Source organism: Furipterus horrens, unplaced genomic scaffold (genome assembly GCF_987537825.1).
Source record: "Furipterus horrens unplaced genomic scaffold, mFurHor1.1.pri manual_scaffold_5, whole genome shotgun sequence".
Classification (NCBI taxonomy): Eukaryota; Metazoa; Chordata; class Mammalia; order Chiroptera; family Furipteridae; genus Furipterus; species Furipterus horrens.
The window spans coordinates 173295754-173314689 of NW_028327175.1; the positions used below are offsets into that span (position 1 = coordinate 173295754).

Below are 18936 nucleotides of genomic sequence, written 5' to 3' on the forward strand. Positions count from 1 at the left end.
TGCGCACCTTGCTTACCACGAGGGCATGGTCCGTGTCGCAGTCTGCACTATGGTAGCTGCGGGTGAGGAGGGTGCTGCCAATATCCGTTCTTCTGGTGATCATATGAATAGATACAGAAAAAGCATTTGATAAAGTACAACACCCATTTATGATGAAAACACTCAGCAAAATGAGAATAGAGGGAGCATATCTCAACACAATAAAGGCCATATATGAGAAAACTGAAGCTACCATCATACTCAATGGAAAAAAACTGAAATCAGGAACAAGACAAGCATGTCCACTCTCTCCATTCCTATTCAACATAGTCTTGGAAGTTCTAGCCACAACAATCAGACAAGAAAAAGAAATCAAAGGCATCCAAATTGGAAAAGAGGAAGTAAAACTGTCACTATTTGCATATGACATGATAGTATACATTAAAAACCCTATAGACGCCACAAAAAAACTACTCAACCTAATAAGCGAATTTGGCAAAATAGCAGCATACAAAATCAATATTCAGAAATTAAAGGCATTTCTATACACCAACAATAAAATATCAGAGACAGAAACTAGAAAAAAAATCCCATTTACTATAGCAACAAGAAAAATAAAGTACCTAGAAATAAATTTAACCAAAGAGGTAAAAGACCTGTACTCGGAAAACTACATAACCCTGAAGAAATAAATTAAGGAAGATACAAATGAATGGATGCATATACCATGTTCGTGGATGGGAAGAATCAACATCATTAAAATGTTCATACTACCCAAAGCAATTTATAAATTCAATGCAATCCCTATTAAAATACCAGCGATGTATTTCACAGACTTAGAATAAATACTTCAAAAACTTATATGGACACAAAAAAGGCCCCGAAGAGCCACAGCAATCTTGAGACAGAAGAACGCAATAGGAGGAATCACAATACCTGACATCAAACTATTACAAGGCCATTGTAATCAAAACAGCCTGGTACTGGCATAAGAACAGACATACAGATCAATGGAACAGAATAGAGAGACCAGAAATAAACCCAGGCCTCTATGGTCAACTAATATTCAACAAAGGGGGAAGGAACATAAAATGGAGTGAGAAGAGCCTCTTCAACAAATGGTGCTGGAAGAACTGGACAGGGACATGAAAAAAATGAAACTAGACCACCAACTTATGCCACATGCCAGAATAAACTCAAGATGGATCAAAGATTTAAATATAAGATGCGACACCATAAAAAGTCCTAGAGGAAAACAGGCAGGAAAATTTCAGATGTCTCACATAACAATATCTTCACGGATACCTCTAGGGCAAGAGAAATGAAGGGAAAAATAAACAAATGGGACTACATCAAACTAAAGAGTTTCTGCTCAGCAAAAGAAAACATCAGCGAGATGTGAAGGGAACAAACCATATGGGAAAACATATTTGCCAATGATACATCAGATAAGGGATTGATCTCCAAAATATACAAAGAACTTACATATCTCAACACAAAGAAGACAGACAGTCCAATTAAAAAATGGGCAAAAGACCTGAACAAACACTTCCCCAAGGAGGATATACAGAGGGTCCATAGGCAAATGAAAGAATGCTCAACATCACTAGCCATCAGAGAGATGCAAATAAAAACCATAATGAGATACCACTTTACACCAGTTAGAATGGCCATCTTCAACAAATGAACAAACGACAAGTGTGGGCAAGGATGTGGAGAAAAGGGAACCCTAGTGCACTGTTGGTGGGAATACAGTTTGATGCAACTACTATGGAAAACAATATGGAATTTCCTCAAAAAACTAAAATAAAAAAAAAAAGAAATAGCTTCTGCCTAGGTAAAGAGAAGTCTAACCTTGTAGCAATCAGAAAATACATATGGAGATTCCACAATTCCAACCACCCCTGAAACAAGGCTTCCAAAGGCAGCATGCTGTGGGATCACCGTAGTGCAGGCAGGTTTTCAGCATTGGGTGACCAGTAATGCTTTTCCCAGGACTTAAGAAGACATTAGGTTTTCAAGGACTGACTCATACTAATCAGACTCATATACTAAAAAACTAGTATACAAACAAGACATCATTTTATTTTTTACAACAGGAATTTGTCTTTTCCAATGACTTGAATATTCATGAACACAATCCAGTCCGATTATTCTCTATAAGAGCAAACTTAAAAAGACAGAACACACAAAGGAAGGATGATGACAAATGCATATTGGGAGGCTGACCATTTCGGGGATATTTTATCCAGACCACTAAGGTAGGTCTTAATCATTGGAAAATTTGAATTTATTCATTCTCTCTCTCTCTCTCTCTTTCTCTCTCTCTCTCTCTTCTCTCTCTCTCTCTCTCTCTCTCTCTCTCTCTCTCTCTCTCTCTCTCACACACAATATTGGATAAATACATACTAACAAATTCTTGCTCTCAAGTTGCAGGTGATGGGCAAAAAAAAATCCACTTATGGAAATTCTGTACCCGTGCATCAGTGCTCTCATGATTCTGATCCCATGTTTCAGTGGCACACACAAAAAAAATCATTTCTGTAGTAAACCTGCTGTGTGTGGGACAGACAGACATGGGGAGATGTGGTAAGCAGACAGGCTTGGTTTAAAAGACTCTGATCGCTGTGCAGAGCTGCCCCCAGCTGGATCCTTAGCTGGCAGGTTGTCTTCCAGGCCTGCTCTGAATTCCACCCTTCGTGGGATTTTAAAGATAGAATAGAAATATAAAGTGACTTTTAAGGAAAAGTAAACCTGCTCTGTTTTTCTCTATAAAGCCTCAAAATCCTTGTCAGTAAAATGTGAAGAACAGAACAATTAAGTTAGAGGAAGTGCTTTTGACCTTGTGTAAAATACCTGGATGTTTTAACCCTGTATTGATCTGCATTTCCCTTTCACTCTCTACCATTTGGGGAAGTACTACATATTTTCCTTAAGTACTTCCTCATGTGGAAAGTGGATAAAAAACCTGGCTAATCAAGAAATGGGGGCGATTTCCCACTAGAGAAAACCCCCTCCCTTCCTTCCTCACATGGAGAGTGTCTGAGTAGTTTCTTCATCCACTCTGAGGGACCTAGAGTCTCTCTCACTGCTGAGGTTGCATTGCAGAGATCAAGTCAATCTAGACCCTTAGGCTGGCCAAAAAATTATCAAACATTTGGATCCTTCAAGAAAATATATCACAACCCTCTATAAAGTTTTCTGCTCTTTGGAGGTCAGTTTTCAAGTCTGTAAAATGAGTCTCTATAATGAATTGTTGTGAGGGTCAAATAAAAGAAAACATAAAAATATATTGTAAGGTCATAAGTTATAAGGTCTTTTGTAAATGTGAGAGGGAATACAGTAATTTTAGAAATGACAATACCAGTGTGAGAAATGCTCACAATAAAAACCGGGACACAGGACTTCAGCAGCAAAGTGAGGCATTTATGCACAAGTCTGCAGAGTCGGGCACACCCTCAGCCAGGAGAATGTGTGCGCCAAGTAGATGAAGAAAATTGATTTTATAGTAATGTGATTAGCTCCCCCTCCCTAATGCGATTAGCTCCCCCACCCCTCTCCTTGTCCCCTGTTTCTCCATTACTGGCTACTCCAGAGTTATAATCTAATGCGATTATCTAAATGCCCCATTGTGATTTGTAAATGTGCTAATGCTGTCAACTCCCTTCTCAGAGATCCTCTAAAATTACATTTGTCCTTGAGACCTTTTAATTACATTTGCCCTTTGTTACTACTGATTTTCTACTGGCTTGGGAGTCACTATTTCCTTGTTTCCTACACTAGCCAAATAGTTCCCTTCAATCACTTGCTGTCCCAAAATCTTCTCAGCTCTTGTTACCCAAAGGTTTTGGCACCAAATACCCTAGATGCTCAGTCCTGCAGACAAGATACCATATTTGCCCTTGTGCAGGAAGGTTTGCCTGCTCCTGGACTCAAAGACATCTCAGGGGTTTCCCATCTTCAATCAAAATGAAATGAAATCCTCCTTTTAAGTGGCTCACTGAATGATTGGGAAGATTCTGAGACACCCTCAGAAACCGAGGTCAGTTTCAGTAAGGATCACAAAGACTGATACATGGGGACAGACTTGAGCTGCATGCTAGATAGCATTGTCTGTACTGTGCCACACACCACAGAGGGTCTCTCAGATCCCTCTGGACTGACATTCTTTCTTTAAGTATATTTTATTGATTATGTTGTTACAGTAGTTCCAATGTTTTCCCCCTTTGTTCCCTTCTGCTCAGTACTCTCTTTCTCTCCAGCAATCCTACCCCCCTTAGTTTACGTCCATGGGTCATGCATATAAGTTCTTTGGCTTCACCCTTTCTTATATTATATTATATTATAACATCCCCCTGTCTATTTTGTACCAGATGATTATGCTTCTTAGTCCCTGCACCATTTCCCCATTTCTTCCCCTCCCCACTCCTCCCTCCCACTGATAACCCTCTGAATAATCCCCATACCTATGATCCTGTTCCTATTCTGGTCTACTTAGTTGAATTTTGTTTTTATTTTTTAGATTCAGTTGTTGATAGTTGTGAGTTTGTTGTCATTTTAATGTTCAAAGTTTTGAACTTCTTTTTCTTAAATAAGTCCCTTCGACATTTCATATAATAATGGCTTGGTGATGATGAACTCCTTTAGCTTCACCTTGTCTGGGAAGCACTTCATCTGCACTTCCATTCTAAATGATAGCTTTGTTGGATATAGTAGTCTTGGTTGTAGGTTGCTTTTCATCACATTGAATACTGCTTGCCAGCCCCTTCCCGCCTGCAAAGTGTCCTCTGAGAAATCAGCTGGTAGTCCTTAGGCACCCCCTGCCCCTGTAGGCAACTCTCCACCTCTCTCTTGCTGCCCCCAGGACTCTGTCTCTATCTTTCACCTTTGGCATCTCAATCATGATGCACCCTGGTGTGGTCACCTCTGGGCCCAGCTCGCCCGGGACCCTCTGTGATTCCCAGACCTGTATGTCCATCTCCTTCACAAAATTTGGGAAGTTTTCCTCATTTTTTTCAATTCTTGCTTTCTCATTCTGCACTGGTTGACTGTTTTCTTCTTTATGTTCCAAATCATTGATTTGAACTCCGGTTTCCTTCCCTTCACCATTGGTTTTGTGTGGATTTTCCTTTGTTTCACTTAGCACAGCCTTCACTTCTTCTCTTATGTGTTTGCCATACTCAAGCATATCTGTCAAGCCTGTGAGCATCTTTATCACCAGCACTTTGAATTCTGTGTGTTAGATTGTCTATCTCCTCATCTGTTAGGTTGGCTATCTCCTCATCACTTAGTTCTCCACTGAAACCTTGATCTGTTCCCTCTTTTGGGCCATACTTCTCTGTCTCCTCATTCTGACAGGCTCCTGTGTTTGCCTCCATGTCCCAGGTAGAGTTGTGGCTCGTTATGTTGTAAGGGGCGGAGCCTTAGGGATCCATCAGTACAGGCGACCTGTTTCACCCCATTGTGGTGCTGTATGTGGGGGTGGTGTCCGAGAGGAAACAATGCCACCTGCCCAGCACTCGCCCCTTTTCCAGGCACCTCTCCCACTTCCGCACTGGACTGGCGCCCCTCTAACTGCTTCCCTGGCCATGGTTCCCAGAGTGGGTGGGCCTGCAGATGTTCTAGGACCGTGGGGGCCCTTTAAACAAGCGGACTCTGCTGAGACCAGCAGTTTCTGCCTTCACCCCAACCCCCACTGGTCTGCACAGTCAGAAGCAGTGAGGCTTGATTTTCCCCGGTGCTGGGACCGTGAGCTGCGAGACCTAGTGAAGAGCTGGGAACACTCCCCAGGTGTCCCTTCTAACTTTTTAAAATGTGTGACTGCGCTTTCTCCCGGCCTGCTGCTGCCAGCACCACCACACCGCATCCTCCACCCCGGCTCCGCCCCTCCTACCTGTCTGAATGAGTATTTCTTCTTTATATCTTTGTTTGCTGGACTTCCATGCAGTTTGATTTTCTGGAACTTCTGGTTATTTCTAGTTTTGAGGTAGTTGTATTCCTTTTCAGTTATGAAGGGAGATGCAGCATGTCTGTCTACTCTGGACTGACATTTTTAAAGTAAATAAGCAGTAATCTCTTGGGCATAATCCAAACCTCTAGAATTTATTGAAAATCAAATGATTATCTCTAGGAAGAATGGCACCCAGAGGAAAAAAGTGTTAGAATCAGTGAGTGTACACAGTGAGGGCATGGTGTGTGTCTCTGTGTGTGAATGTGTAAAACTATACAAATGTGGCTACTGCATGAAGAGACTGTGTATGTGAGTGACTATGAGTCAGCATAAATGTAACCAAGATGCAGTAGACAAGAACACGTGTTAAGGATTCAAATCTGGAACCAATTCCTGCTCCAACTTCCAGAGCTGCCACTTCCTCGCAGCTGTGTACAATATAGTAGATTAGATCACTGTTCAGGAAAATAGTACTTGCCCCACAATGACCTCCAGCAGAGAACTGTCCTTCTCTGCCCTTCTAAAGTTGGGTTTGGCTATCACACTGGCTTTGGCAGTATGCCAGTTCTAAGCCAAGACGTTGAGAGGTATCGCATGTGTTTTCTCATTCCTCTGATGTCATCTGACCCCTCCATGAAAGAAGCTTGCCCAGGTATCCACTGACTCTCCATTCTGGGCCCCAAATAAGACACATAGAACAGAGCCACCTCAGTCAACTTACAGACCTGTGGGTTGTGTGAAAATAAGTGCGCATTGCTCTATATCACTGAGTGTTTTGCTTTTATTTATGTAGCAAAAACTTACTGATACTAAATTCTCCTGTTTCTTCTCTGGGACAATGAGGAGAAGTGTGGTGCCTATTGCAAAGGATTGTTTTAAGAAACAAATGAGTTAATGCATATAAAGCACTTAGAACACTTCCTGGCACACAGCCAGTACTTTAACAAGTTTTAGTTGTTGTGTATATGTGGATGAGTAAGTGAGTGCCCAAGTGGGTAAGAGTCGGTAAGCATGACTTGGGTGTCAGAATGAGCATGTGGGAGTAGAAGATGGTCTGAGCAGATATGTGGGTATCTGTGTGTATGGGGGGAGCAGGCCCCTCAGCAGAAGTACTCATTGTTCCGTCGGCAACCCCTGGCCCCCAAGAGTTGAGAGTCCAGGCTGGAACAGGCTGAGAGGAGCCTGTCAGCCTCACTGAGGCTGTGCCGGGACAGCTGCTCTGAGCTGTCCTCACTGTGGCCCAGCCTGTCCAGGTTGACGTAGGCACCTATGGCCTCAGTGGAGTCCCCAGTGCGGCACTTGTGGCAGCGCCTCTGGAGAGCACTGCAGCAGACGAACAGCGTGAGGGGCAGGGCGATGATGGCGGCCACACTGATCACCACCACATTGATGAGCTGCTGAGTGGCCTCAGCATCCACCACTGCATTGGTGGAGAAGATGACACACTGCTCTTTCTGGGGCACCAGCCACTGCACACAGACACATGCCACATACTTGGTCTTAGCTACCAGCCCATGGATGGTGACCCTGGTCTTCCCAGGCTGCACAACAACTCGTTGCATGTCACGCTGCCCAAAGACTGCATAGAGTACACTGAAGACAGTTGTGTTCCCAGCCTGAGGAGCCTTCCACACCAAGGTCACACTCTGGTAAGTGTTCCCTACCACCTTGAGAGACCTCACCATCTGGGCCTCCTGGGGTCCTGCCTGCCCATTTGAGAGTTCTGCTGGGACACTCATCTGGAAGTGCTGGAGCATCAGTTCCTCCTTCACATTGGGCACAGAGGGGTCAGTGGCCAGGACAGCAGGCTCATGGATGTAGGGGACATGCCTGGCCACCAGCTTGTTGTTGTATGCAGCAGCTTTCACCCCATCACCTGTTCTTGCCCACAGTGCCTCTGGGCTTCCACTGTGCTCTGTGGAAATCTGGGGCTCAGTGACAACCAGGGAGATAACAGTCTCCGAGGCTCCCAGGAAGTTCTTGGCCTGGCAGATATAGTCTCCAGAGTCAAGGTGGGACACAGCTGGCAGATTCAGCAGGGTCCAGCTTGTGCCATCACTGGAGACTTCCTGGTGCACTGGGGAGAAAGAGGCATATGTGAGAATGAATGGACCCATCTGCCCCAAGCTTCCTTCCAGGGCCAAGTTCACAGCCCCTGTACTATGCATACTCTACTACAGACCTTGTTATCCCAAGAAAACATGAGGACTCATTCAACTTTTCTTGAACTAGCCAAGGAGATTGAGATCACCTACGCTCAAATTTGGGGAGACCGAGGCTGAGTCAGAGCCTAAAAATGACCTGCCTTCTAAATCTGAAGTGTTCACACTGTGTTCCTCAGAGACCTGGAGTTCTGCAGAGCTGGCCCCTCAGGGGTGGCAGGCAAGTGCTTTGGGAGTAAGGTAGGTCAGAGTGGACATGAAGCAGTGCTCTGCCCACCTTTGTCCAGCCCCATTGTCAATTCAATCAAAGGATCTTCAACTTTTTGTTTGAGCTATGGAGCTCCTTATACAACATTGTTTGTAAATTGGTTTTAAATCCATAGTTCTAGAGAAATACTTGCCAACCTAGCTGAAGGAGACAGAAAATAGCTAGAAAGAACATAAGATGTTCTAGTCAGATGCTAAGAAATTGTTCCCCCTCAACCTTCTTTCAGTGTGTAGCACTCCCAGCACTGACCCAGTGCCAGAGATGAACCATCTCTGTCTACACAGGAAACACACACACACACACACACACACACACACACACACACACACTGTGAAGTCAGCAGACTGCATTAGACTCCCAATTCCTCCTTGTAGGAGCTGGGTGATGTAGGCCAAGCATTGAGCCTCTCAAATTTGTTTACTTACATACAGAATAAGAGGGGTCTTCAGATTGTTCTTTAAAGTTCAATGACATTATGCACAGAATATATTTAACAAATGTAGAGCTCCATAAATAACTCATATCACTAGTTACTCCTAGTGATACTGGCTTAATATTCACAACTGGGAAACTTACTATAAATATTAAATACACTAAGAGACTATCTTCTACAAAAAGTCATCAGTTTGTTCCTCAAGATTTGTAGTAAGATTAGCATTGTGATGTATAGTTTTTTTTCATGTCAGAGGTTGTTTGGTTAGGTGAAGTTGGCCCTGAGTCTCTGTTAGAGTGGCTGGTGGAATATGATAGGACAGTCCATTGTCCCCATGCCCTACCTCTGGGTGGAGCCTGTACAGCTCCACTCAGACAGAATGGGGGCGAACAGCCTTGCTTAGCCTACCTCCTGCTCCTTGGCAAACCTGACTCTTCCCATCTGAGACACTGACCCACCTGCCCTAGGCTTGGATCTCAGCACAGCAGTCCCTGTGGCTCACACACCTGTGCCATTGAGTGGGTGCCCACTGGTCCTCCTCCAGCTCATCTCAGGACCAGGGACCCCAGAGGCCCCACAACGTAGCAATACTGTGCTGCCCAAAGGAGACCTGATGCTGGCCACCCCTGGACAGAGCTCTGGACTCTGGCACTTCCTCATTTCCAGCTGGCTGAAGGCCACTCCGGCCAGGCTGCGCGGGCTGGCACACCTTAGTGTGGCCTCTATGAAAGCCAGATTTGAGGCCCAGCCTTCCAGGAAATGGACCAGCTCATAGAGTCGGCAGTCGCACACCCATGGATTGTCCTGCAGCCCTGCAGGGGAGAGAGGCAAGAGGTGAGCCCTAGCTATTCAGATCCCCAGGCCCAGCTCCCATGCCCCCTCAGGGAGGACAAGGCAGGTCCTGAGCTCAGAGTCCTCAGAACTGACCTCCAAGCTCAGCTCCTTGCCTCACTAGCTCATGACCTTAAGCCTGGTCCTTCATCCTGAATGACCACTACTTCTTTTTCAGAGTTGTCATAAGCATAAATAAAGAAAAATCATATTAAGTACTGGGTAGGCTATACAGCATACCAACAAAATTAGCAATTACTACTGCCATTCTTAGAACGAACTTTTCAGGCTACTGGCCAGTGACTGTTTCTGCAATAACTGCAATATGTGAAAACCCATTTCTAGAAATGCTTATGAGCCCTGCCACTGGATCCTTATACTCCCAGTATAAGGGAAACTTTCAGCATCACCCCAGCAATGAAGTGATACTGACCCATGGTTCCTTTGACACACACTCAAAAGGAGAGAAGTGAGGAGACCAGGAAATCAAATCCTATGTCGTATCCCTACACTCTTTATTTTGAAATTGAACATCTTTACAGAGCTAAAAGCAGCTCACTATCCCCCTTCCCCTGCTCCATGAAAAGCCTTCAACAGATAGAGGGATATTTTGTATCCTCCATTCTAAGGAACAGACCATTTTTATATGTTTGCATTTCGGAAATGAAAAATAAATGCATTTAATGTGATGTCCTTCTTATTCCCCAAAGACTGTTACTAAATTTGACAGAGTATCTAATAATCAAAATGGCATGTTGTACATGTACATACATATATTTGATTTATTTGGAAGGAGGAGTGTGAGGGTTGGAAATCTAATGAACAAACTGAACTGACAAGCAAATAAGAAACAAACTCATAGATGGAGAACTGATGACAGCTATTTGGGGTGGGAGGGGGGGGTTAGGGGGTAGAGTATGGAACAAAAAGGAAAAAGGACTCATGGACATGGACAAAAGTGTGGTGATTGCAGGGGGTGGAGACTATAAAGGGGTTAAATGGTAATGGAAATAATAAAATAAAAAAAATAAAGAAAGAAGGAGGGGGAAAGACTGCATTCATATCTACTGTATATTCATGACTCTCAGGTCCTTTTGAGCATTATCTGGGAGGGTGTCAATTCCTTCTCCCACCTCACCACCCCATCCAACTGGTGGCTACTATCCTGTGTCGCTAGTTAAATGCATGTAATGATACATCTGAACCCCAAGATTCATTACTGCCTGGCTCTGGTGGTGAGCTACCTGGCTTTCATCTGTTACTACAGAATCCTGAATAAATGAATACTTTTGCATTCACCTGTTAGATTGACAAAAGTTAACCAATTTGGTCATTTTAGTTGTTAGCTTCATGAGAAAATAGATTTTGATCAATTTTTCTCACTTCTGCACCCCCAGCACCAAGGATTGTGCCCACATGTTCAGAGCACTGAAATAAATTTACAGAGTGAAGACACACATGGGTGTGCTCACACACAAATGGTGGAGGACAAGAATTGGCCTAGCCACTTTTGAGACTATCAGATTGATATTAAAATATCCAATATGCACACACCATGAGCTAGTCATTCTACCTCTCAGTTTCTATCTTAGGGAAACATTTGTCTGCCTGCATCAGGCCGCAATGTCAAGAATGTTCTCTGTGGCATCACAGGTGTTAACAAAATAATGAAAATAATCTAAAGGTCTGTTAAAGGGAAAATGGTTAAATAAACTGTAGTATAACTATACTATGAAATATTATGCACTGGTTCAAAAACATGAGGTTGATTCACTTGTAGTAATTAACAAACGTCTCCAAGACATACTACTGGGTGAAAATTAGTGCTGGTTGATGTATATGATATGAAAAATTACATGTAAAACATACATATAAAAGTTCTATGTGCATGTATGTATATGTATGTGTAAGCAGATATACTGTAGAAGATAGGGAACATGGAAATAAACATAATAGTGGCTACCTTTTAGGAGGGGAGAAGGAACTGGAATTGGTAGAGGAGAGAAAAGGGTTTTTTGCTTTTTTTGAAATATTTTAATTTTTACATATATTCATTCATGTATCATTTGTGTCATTAAGGTTAAAATTAATTTTCCAGAATGAGTTATAGTTCCACCTGGGCCATGTAGGTGCCTTGGGTAGGAAAGAAGACCTGGTTTACCAGGTAAGCCATTAGTTCATAGGACAGAATCAGAGAGACAGGGGCCAGCTGGTGTAGCCCATTCAACTCTGCTTTAGGAAACTGAATTTCAGGGTGCTGCTTCCTGGCTGCATGTTTTAGAAGGTCTCTTGTCTGTCATTTTCCTCATTTGTAACAGTGGGTCAACACCCCTTGCTCTGGTTGCCTGACAAGATTGTTGAAATGGAGTTTATATATATATGTATATGAATGACACTCAGTTAAATTTGATTCTCAGATAAACAACAATATTTTCCATGTAAGTACTTCTCTAGGCAATGTCCTTTATCAGGCGAAAAGTTCTGTAGGATGGATGGAGCTGGAATGGGGCTTACTGTTTTCTGTCCCACTTCCAGGAGGTAAGGCTTCCCGGGCCTCAGAGCAGAAGCTGCCCTAAACCACTCTAAGATTACTCTAGCCCCCAGTGCTGGACCCCTTGAACCAAGGCAGGAACCAGGCACACCCAGACAGGAGGCACCTCACCTCCACAACCTCTGCAGTTCCCAACCCCTCACAGGACTGGGGAAAGAGAATCAGCCTGTGTGGCAGGAGCCTTAGGCCCAAACCCTCCACTTATTAATCCCCAGTTTATGTGTGTTCATCTATGAAACAGAGGGCATTGTACTTGTATTATCTTCCCCTGGGATGTGGTAAGGGTCAAGTTCTGTGAGGGGTAAGAGGGAGTTTTAGGGAACCCTTCAGTGCTGCACTGCTGCTGATGGCCATTAAGGACTGACAAATTAGCAGAGTATGGAAGGACCTGTGTCCCTAGTGCTCAGAAGAATATCTCAAGGGGGAAGGGGATTCACATGCTTTGACCACTACTGAAGTTGGGTTCCCTGGAAGGAGACTGAGATAAAGATTAGCATGCAGGGGAAAGGAAGAAAGCAAGAGAGACAGGGAGCTGGGATGCAGGCCTGGTGAATCATTGGGTGAGGGGGGGGGCAGTCTGTAGCTGAAATCGCTCATCAGAATTGTGCTCAGTGGCTGTGCTTTTAGATTCCCATCTGACAGGTCTTTGGATGGGGACTGGCCCCAGAAAGGGTGTGTGGCCCTGGGTGAGGCTGCTGTGCAGCTGAGGTTGTCCCTGGCAGCGGTGACAGCCAAAGGCTGCTGCTGACAGCACAACCTTAATGAGGATCTGGGGGACACACCACTGTGCCTGCCACATGACCTACTGTGTATTAAACACTGTCTTTATACCCACCAGGTTAACCTTTTTTGAGACATATCTTTTTATCATTCTCTCTTTTCAAAAGGAAGCCAAGGTATAGAGAAGCTAAGCCAATGACAGCTAGCAAGAGGCAGAGCTGGCTTTGAAATGCAGCTGTCTGACTTGGCACTTGAGCCCCTAACCTTGCCAATATGGGTCTTTCACTTAACGTTCACTGTAACCCAGAAGAGGTGTGATTTCTGTTTTCCAGGTCAAGAATCAAAACTCAGAGTGGTTTGGTATCCTGGACAAGACCCTGACGTGGTTCCAAGTGAAGGATGTCATTTCTTACCTAGAACCAGCCTGGTGCGGTGGCCCGGAAAGAAGGACCCGGTCTGCAGGTGAGACCAAGTGGCCAGCAACTCCTGCGGGATCCTCATCAGCTGGTTGCTGGAGAGGTCGAGGAAGGTGAGGTTGCCCAGGAAGCGCGCGGCCTCCGGGGGCACCGCCGAGAGGCGGTTGGCCTGCAAGTCCAGCAGCCGCAGCTGCGGGGCGTCCCTGAGCGCTGCCCACGGGAAGGCAGCCAGGTGGTTCCCCGGCAGGCGCAGCTCACGCAGTCTGCGCAGGCCCCGTAACATGAGGGCGCTGAGATCGCTGAGCGCGTTGTAGGGCAGCCACAGCTGCTCCAGGCGGCCCAGCTGCCTGAAGGCCTTCCCAGGCACCCTGCGGATAGCAGTCCGCTCCAGGCGCAGTCTGAAGGTGTCCGGTGGGACAGACGCTGGGGGCAGGGTCATGTCAGGGTCATTGCACACCACCGTCCTGGTCACAGAAATGGGGGATATTTAAGAAAGTCAGGTCAGAGATTCCCCTCTTCCCCGACCTCCCTTCAAGAAACCACCTTGTGTGCACTGGTCGCAGACACAAACCCCGGGCTCCAAGCTGTCCTTGGCTCTGGAGATGGGTCAGGAAAAATCAATGTTCTATTTTCTCTTTGGGGGCGAGGACGGGGTTCTTACTTTCAGAGCATTTCCAGGGTCCCAGGAGGGGCACCCAGTCTCTTACACTGGCCTGAAGGACCTCAAGCTTAAATTACTATGTCCCATTATAGTCCACACCGCCTGCAGTACACTAAGAATGAAAGAATGAATAGTATTCATGAATCCTAAGATCATCGTATGCATTGGCCCACTGCAAATATGTAAATATGTTAAAAAGTGTTTGGCCGTTAAATTATACCTCATCTTTTGTAACCATTTTGGCTTTCTTCATTAAAAAAAAAAAAAAGAATATATATACATACATATATATATATATATACACCAAGAGTATTGGAAGTAGAAGGCATACTCAGGTTGCCTCAACCCTCTCCCAATCCTGAAGGGAACATAAGATGCTTAAGGGTTTTAAGAGCTGGGACTTTGCAGCCCCCCATTTGGATTCACATCTGTACTCTTTGCTTGCTGGCTGTGTGTCCTCAAGTATATGACATAACTTTTATTTTCCTCAGTTTCCCCATAATAGACTCCATATCACAGGGAGGGTTAAATGAGGTCATGTGTGTACCAGCTCTGCATATCAGTCACTCATACAAGCCCAGAGCTATTGACCACTGTTGTAAATTTCTGCATCCCAGCGCTGTAGGTAGATCTGGCCAGTCTCACCAGCTCCTTCCAGTGCACCTTCTGCCCAAACAGCAACATCTTAAACCGTTTTCTATTAAGTCTGTCACTAAAGCAGAGGATAGAGAGATAACAGGAAGCAATTCTGCCCTGAAGGAGCCTGCAATTCAGGGCTGTGTTATATGCTGCCATAGAGAGCAGCATGCTCACATAAGGTAAAAAGGAAAAGATTATTGAGAATATGAAACTTGGAGGCTGAGCAGGAGGGACCCAGCCCTTGTACAGCCCCAGTTTTATCTGGAGAGCTTCTCTGTTTATAGGGAGGAGGAGGTGTTATGTTTTGTTGAGGGAGGTTATTCTCTTGTGAAGTCATAACATATTGTTCATACACGCCTTCCTAGGTAACATTCACACTCCACTTGCATTCATCAGCTTAACTCACATACTATACATACTCTAAGTCAGCTGGACTTGATTTGTTCTTTTGTTTTTTAATATATATTTTTTAAGATTTTATTTATTTGTTTTTAGAGAGAGGAGAAAGGAGAAAGAGAGGAAGAGAGACACCAATGTGTGGTTGCCTCTCACGCGCCCCAACTGGGGACCTGGCATGCAAGCCAGGCATATGCCCTGACTGGGAATCAAACCAGTGACACTTAGTTTGCAGGCCAACGCTCAGTCCATTGAGCCACAGCATCCAGGGCTTGTTTTGGTTTTTTGTCAACAGTGCCCACAAAAAGCACAGTTACTTTCTACCCCCTCATGTTCTTCAAATATACATGGAACCCCTACTGAGTGATGAGTGCTGTGAAGATTCAGAAGAATATCAGCATCATAGCCCCTGTCTCCATACAGCTTATAATATAGATAAGAAAGAAGGAACATTGTAGGCAATGAGATTTTCAATGATGGTAGAGGTTTGGGTGTTGCAAAGAGGAAGGTCTGGATATAGAAGGGAAGAAAGAAGTTGATGGGAAAACAGGTCTTGAAAGGGGGAGAAAATGATTAGGGAAGGGATCAAAGAAACAAATTAAAGAGCCCAACACAGGCCAACAGCAAAGCTCCTGGTGATGCACACTGGGCAAAAAGAACATGGCGACACATCTGTCCAGGGGCCCAGACTGCCTCCCTTCAGACAACCCCAGTACTCACAGGAACACAAGCTCTGTTCGTGATTACAGGAGTGTGGAGCATGTGCAGGTCACAAGAGCTAGACCCTCTGAGAGGCCCTGGTTAGAGATGGGGCAGAGGAAGTTATATGAGACAGAAGGAGCCTTCATCTGACTGCACAATCTGTGCTTGTAGTCATTAGGGACTTCAGGCCCCCTGCAGCTTTCCATGGCCTTATTCCCCGCATAGGATACTTCATGCACATGGGCTGGTGAACACCAGCTGTGGGTCTCTCAGGCAGGTAGCCTGATGGTGAGAGCTCTGGCTTCAGAGGAGGGATGGCCACTGGCTGTCATAAGAGGCCCTGGAAACTGCCCTTGAATATCATTTTCCATACTAAGGCTAACCTGCTACCAGCAGTCCTCCCCTGGTCCCTGCCATGACAGCATCATTGATGAGAACAGTTCTAGAAACGGAAATGAAGCCCTGGGCTCCAGCACCAGGTCTGCCACTGATGCTGCATGACTCAGCCCTATGCTCTCTATGGGTGTCAGGGGAGGCTCTTCATCACCCTGGTCACACTGTCATTGGCCACAGGCAATGCTCAGGGCTCAGCCCCAGCTTCCTTTTGGAAAAGGATCCTTCCCTCTGATAATCCATGTGAGTTGGAACATCAGAGATTTGAGCCAAAAATTGAGCTTCTCCTATCCTTCAGACCATATGGGGTATCCTTTCTTGGGGTTCCTCTCTCTTTTATGCCCTCCCTTATACCCAATCAACTCAGCACCCATTGCCAGGATCACTGATAGAGTCATACTAATAATATTGCTGCCCTGATATGAAACCATCAGTGTCTCCCCAATACCCACTTAAGACAAGGGAGAAAAGGAGGATGGAATTCCACAAGGTAGGAAAGATGGTGGGAAAGGCCCTGAGCCAGGAGCTGAAATCCTTGAGCAAGATGGATGAGGCAGTGGTCATTAATGGATAAGCTGAATCATCAGAGGGAAGATGGTTTAAAGACAGTTGAAGAGAAAGAGAATGAGCTGTGGTGGGAGAGCAAGGGTCCACAAACCCCAGCAGCCTGGGAATGTCCATACAAGGGGAGGGAGAGAGGATGGAGAAGCTCTCAGAGCTCAGATGGGGAGTGGGGAAAGTTAACGGAGGCTGAGGAGGGAGGGATGCTTGCCTACAAAGGAATGAGCAGTCACAGCCTTTCAGAGAGCCTTTTGAAAAGGGTCAAGGCTGAGGCTCCCGAGGGCTTTGCCAGAGGAGACCCAAAGACAGAGAGCATGAGGAGGCAGGTGGTCCATCTTGAGTGGGTTGGTAAGAAATACCTGGAATGTGAGTGGGTACCACTGGGAGGCAAGGCAAGAGAATGGGAGAGGCCTACAAAAGAAGAGACTGAGTAGGTATAAGGGGAGAATGATGGGAAGGAAGGACAGAAGGAAGGAAGAGGTAGGGTGGAGACTTCTTGGGCCCATGAGGAGGTTCCTATCCAAAAGAATCCTGGAGGAAGATTCAGAAAGGATTCCTTGGAGCTGGCACACCTGTGCCCTACCACCACTCCCAACTGTAAAGGTACCTGGTACCATCCAGGCAGAGCCATCCCCTACTGGCTAGACAATAATTCAGCACAGACCAGCCCCCATAGGATACCTGGGAAATGGAGGTCTCACCAAGTTACACCCTGAGGGCCCTGCATCCAATCCTCCCAACCCAGCCCCTCTGGTAGAGCAGTGGGGGCTGGGCTACCCATCCACACACATGGTGCCATACCTGGCCTTGTTGCCATCACCCAGGACGTGGAGGCTGCAGCTGCACTGAGAGGGGCAAGAGCTCCGGGCCTGGGAGGGTTCCCCAAAGGTCAGGAGCCAGAATATGCCCAATGCCACCCTCATGGCTCCTGGCTCCTCTGTAGCCAAGGCAGGGGCCTGACCCTGGACTACTCTGTCCTGCACACCCAGCAAGCCCAGCAACTGTCCACTGGCTCCTCCACCCTCACATCCCTGCCTCAGATAAACACAGACAAGCTGAGGATTAGAAAAGGAAGCTCCAGCCACAGCACTCAGCAGCTTATTGCTCCCTGGAATCACCTAGTCCTGAGAGTGGGGGTGGGTGAATCCCCTTCTGTAAAACAGTCGCAGGCCCAGAGAGGCCTGGGCCTGGTAAGGTGGGGCAGGCAGGTGGGCAGCAACCCAGGGGCAAGCAGCTGCTGGACCAGCTGGCTGGACTGCCCACCAGCAAAGCCACCGCAGGCCAGCCAGGCTATGGGCAGCAGAGACCCACCAGGGTACCTGGGTTTAGAGGAGATGAAGACAGACCCTTGCCTCTGAAAAGGGCTATTGGAAATTCTTTTCTGTGATACTATTTCATAGTGGAAAAGCAATGAGATGAAGGTAGTGAAGGTATTAGAAAGGGCCCGAACTCCAAGGTCATGCTGCCTGGGTTTAAATTCCAGTTCTTCCATTTAAGGGGTATGTGACCTTTGATAGGTCACATGATTCCCCTTAGCCTCTGTGTCCTCATCTGTCAAAAGGAAGTAATGTTACTTTACTCGGGGTATTTATGAAAATTAAACCACTCTAGTTTCCCAGACCTCAATGGCTTGTGAAAACAGATGCTCTCTCATGAGCAGCAAGGACCCAACTTTGTTAGCACTTACAAGTACCTGCTCATGCAGCAGTTGGGAGAATTCAGATATTTTGGAGAGACTTCAGAAGTATCTGCCATGGGCTTATGAACACTCCCAGCCTGCCAGGCAAGCAGCTGTCCTGCCACCCGCCCCCCAAACACTCGATGGACAACCAGTCTCCTCCAAACACTGATGTCTGAGCTGAGCCCTCTGGCCATTACCACCAATACCAAAGGCATTGTGAGGGCAGAGGGTGCCCCTCTCCTCAAGTCATCATACTCTGAGTGGGGGACGAGGGGGGCATCCCCCAATCTCATCCTATCATAGACATCCCCTTTCACTCATTCATTCTTCACATTTGACCCCAATGCTTTGCCCTACCTGGTTCCTCTGGCTTTTCCAGAAGGTTCTTCAGTCCCTCGTGCCCATGAACCTAGGCAGGCCTAGACCAGTGAGATGTGACCAAAGCAGGTACTTGGGGCCCAGTGCACACATGAGAAGCCCGGCTCTGTGCCAGGCATGTTTTGGCAACATTGTCTTCCAGGAAACATTAGCTCCTCTCCCTTCCTCTTTCCCATTCCAGCCAATATGATCCTTCTGTGCTGTCCACCTCTATT

The 18936-nt window shown here is 45.9% G+C and overlaps 1 protein-coding gene across 1 annotated transcript; it reads right to left on the minus strand.

The window, feature by feature from the left end:
- Positions 1–6902: 6902 nt before the first annotated feature.
- On the minus strand, positions 6903–17585 carry LRIT1 (leucine rich repeat, Ig-like and transmembrane domains 1). The gene is made up of 4 exons (XM_090279497.1): positions 17464–17585; positions 13308–13774; positions 9299–9604; positions 6903–8006 (listed from the first exon to the last, which is right to left on the minus strand). Exons 1-4 carry the CDS (start codon positions 17583–17585, stop codon positions 7030–7032), a joined length of 1872 nt encoding a protein of 623 aa, XP_090135623.1. The 3' UTR covers positions 6903–7029.
- Between the last annotated feature and the right edge of the window lie 1351 nt (positions 17586–18936).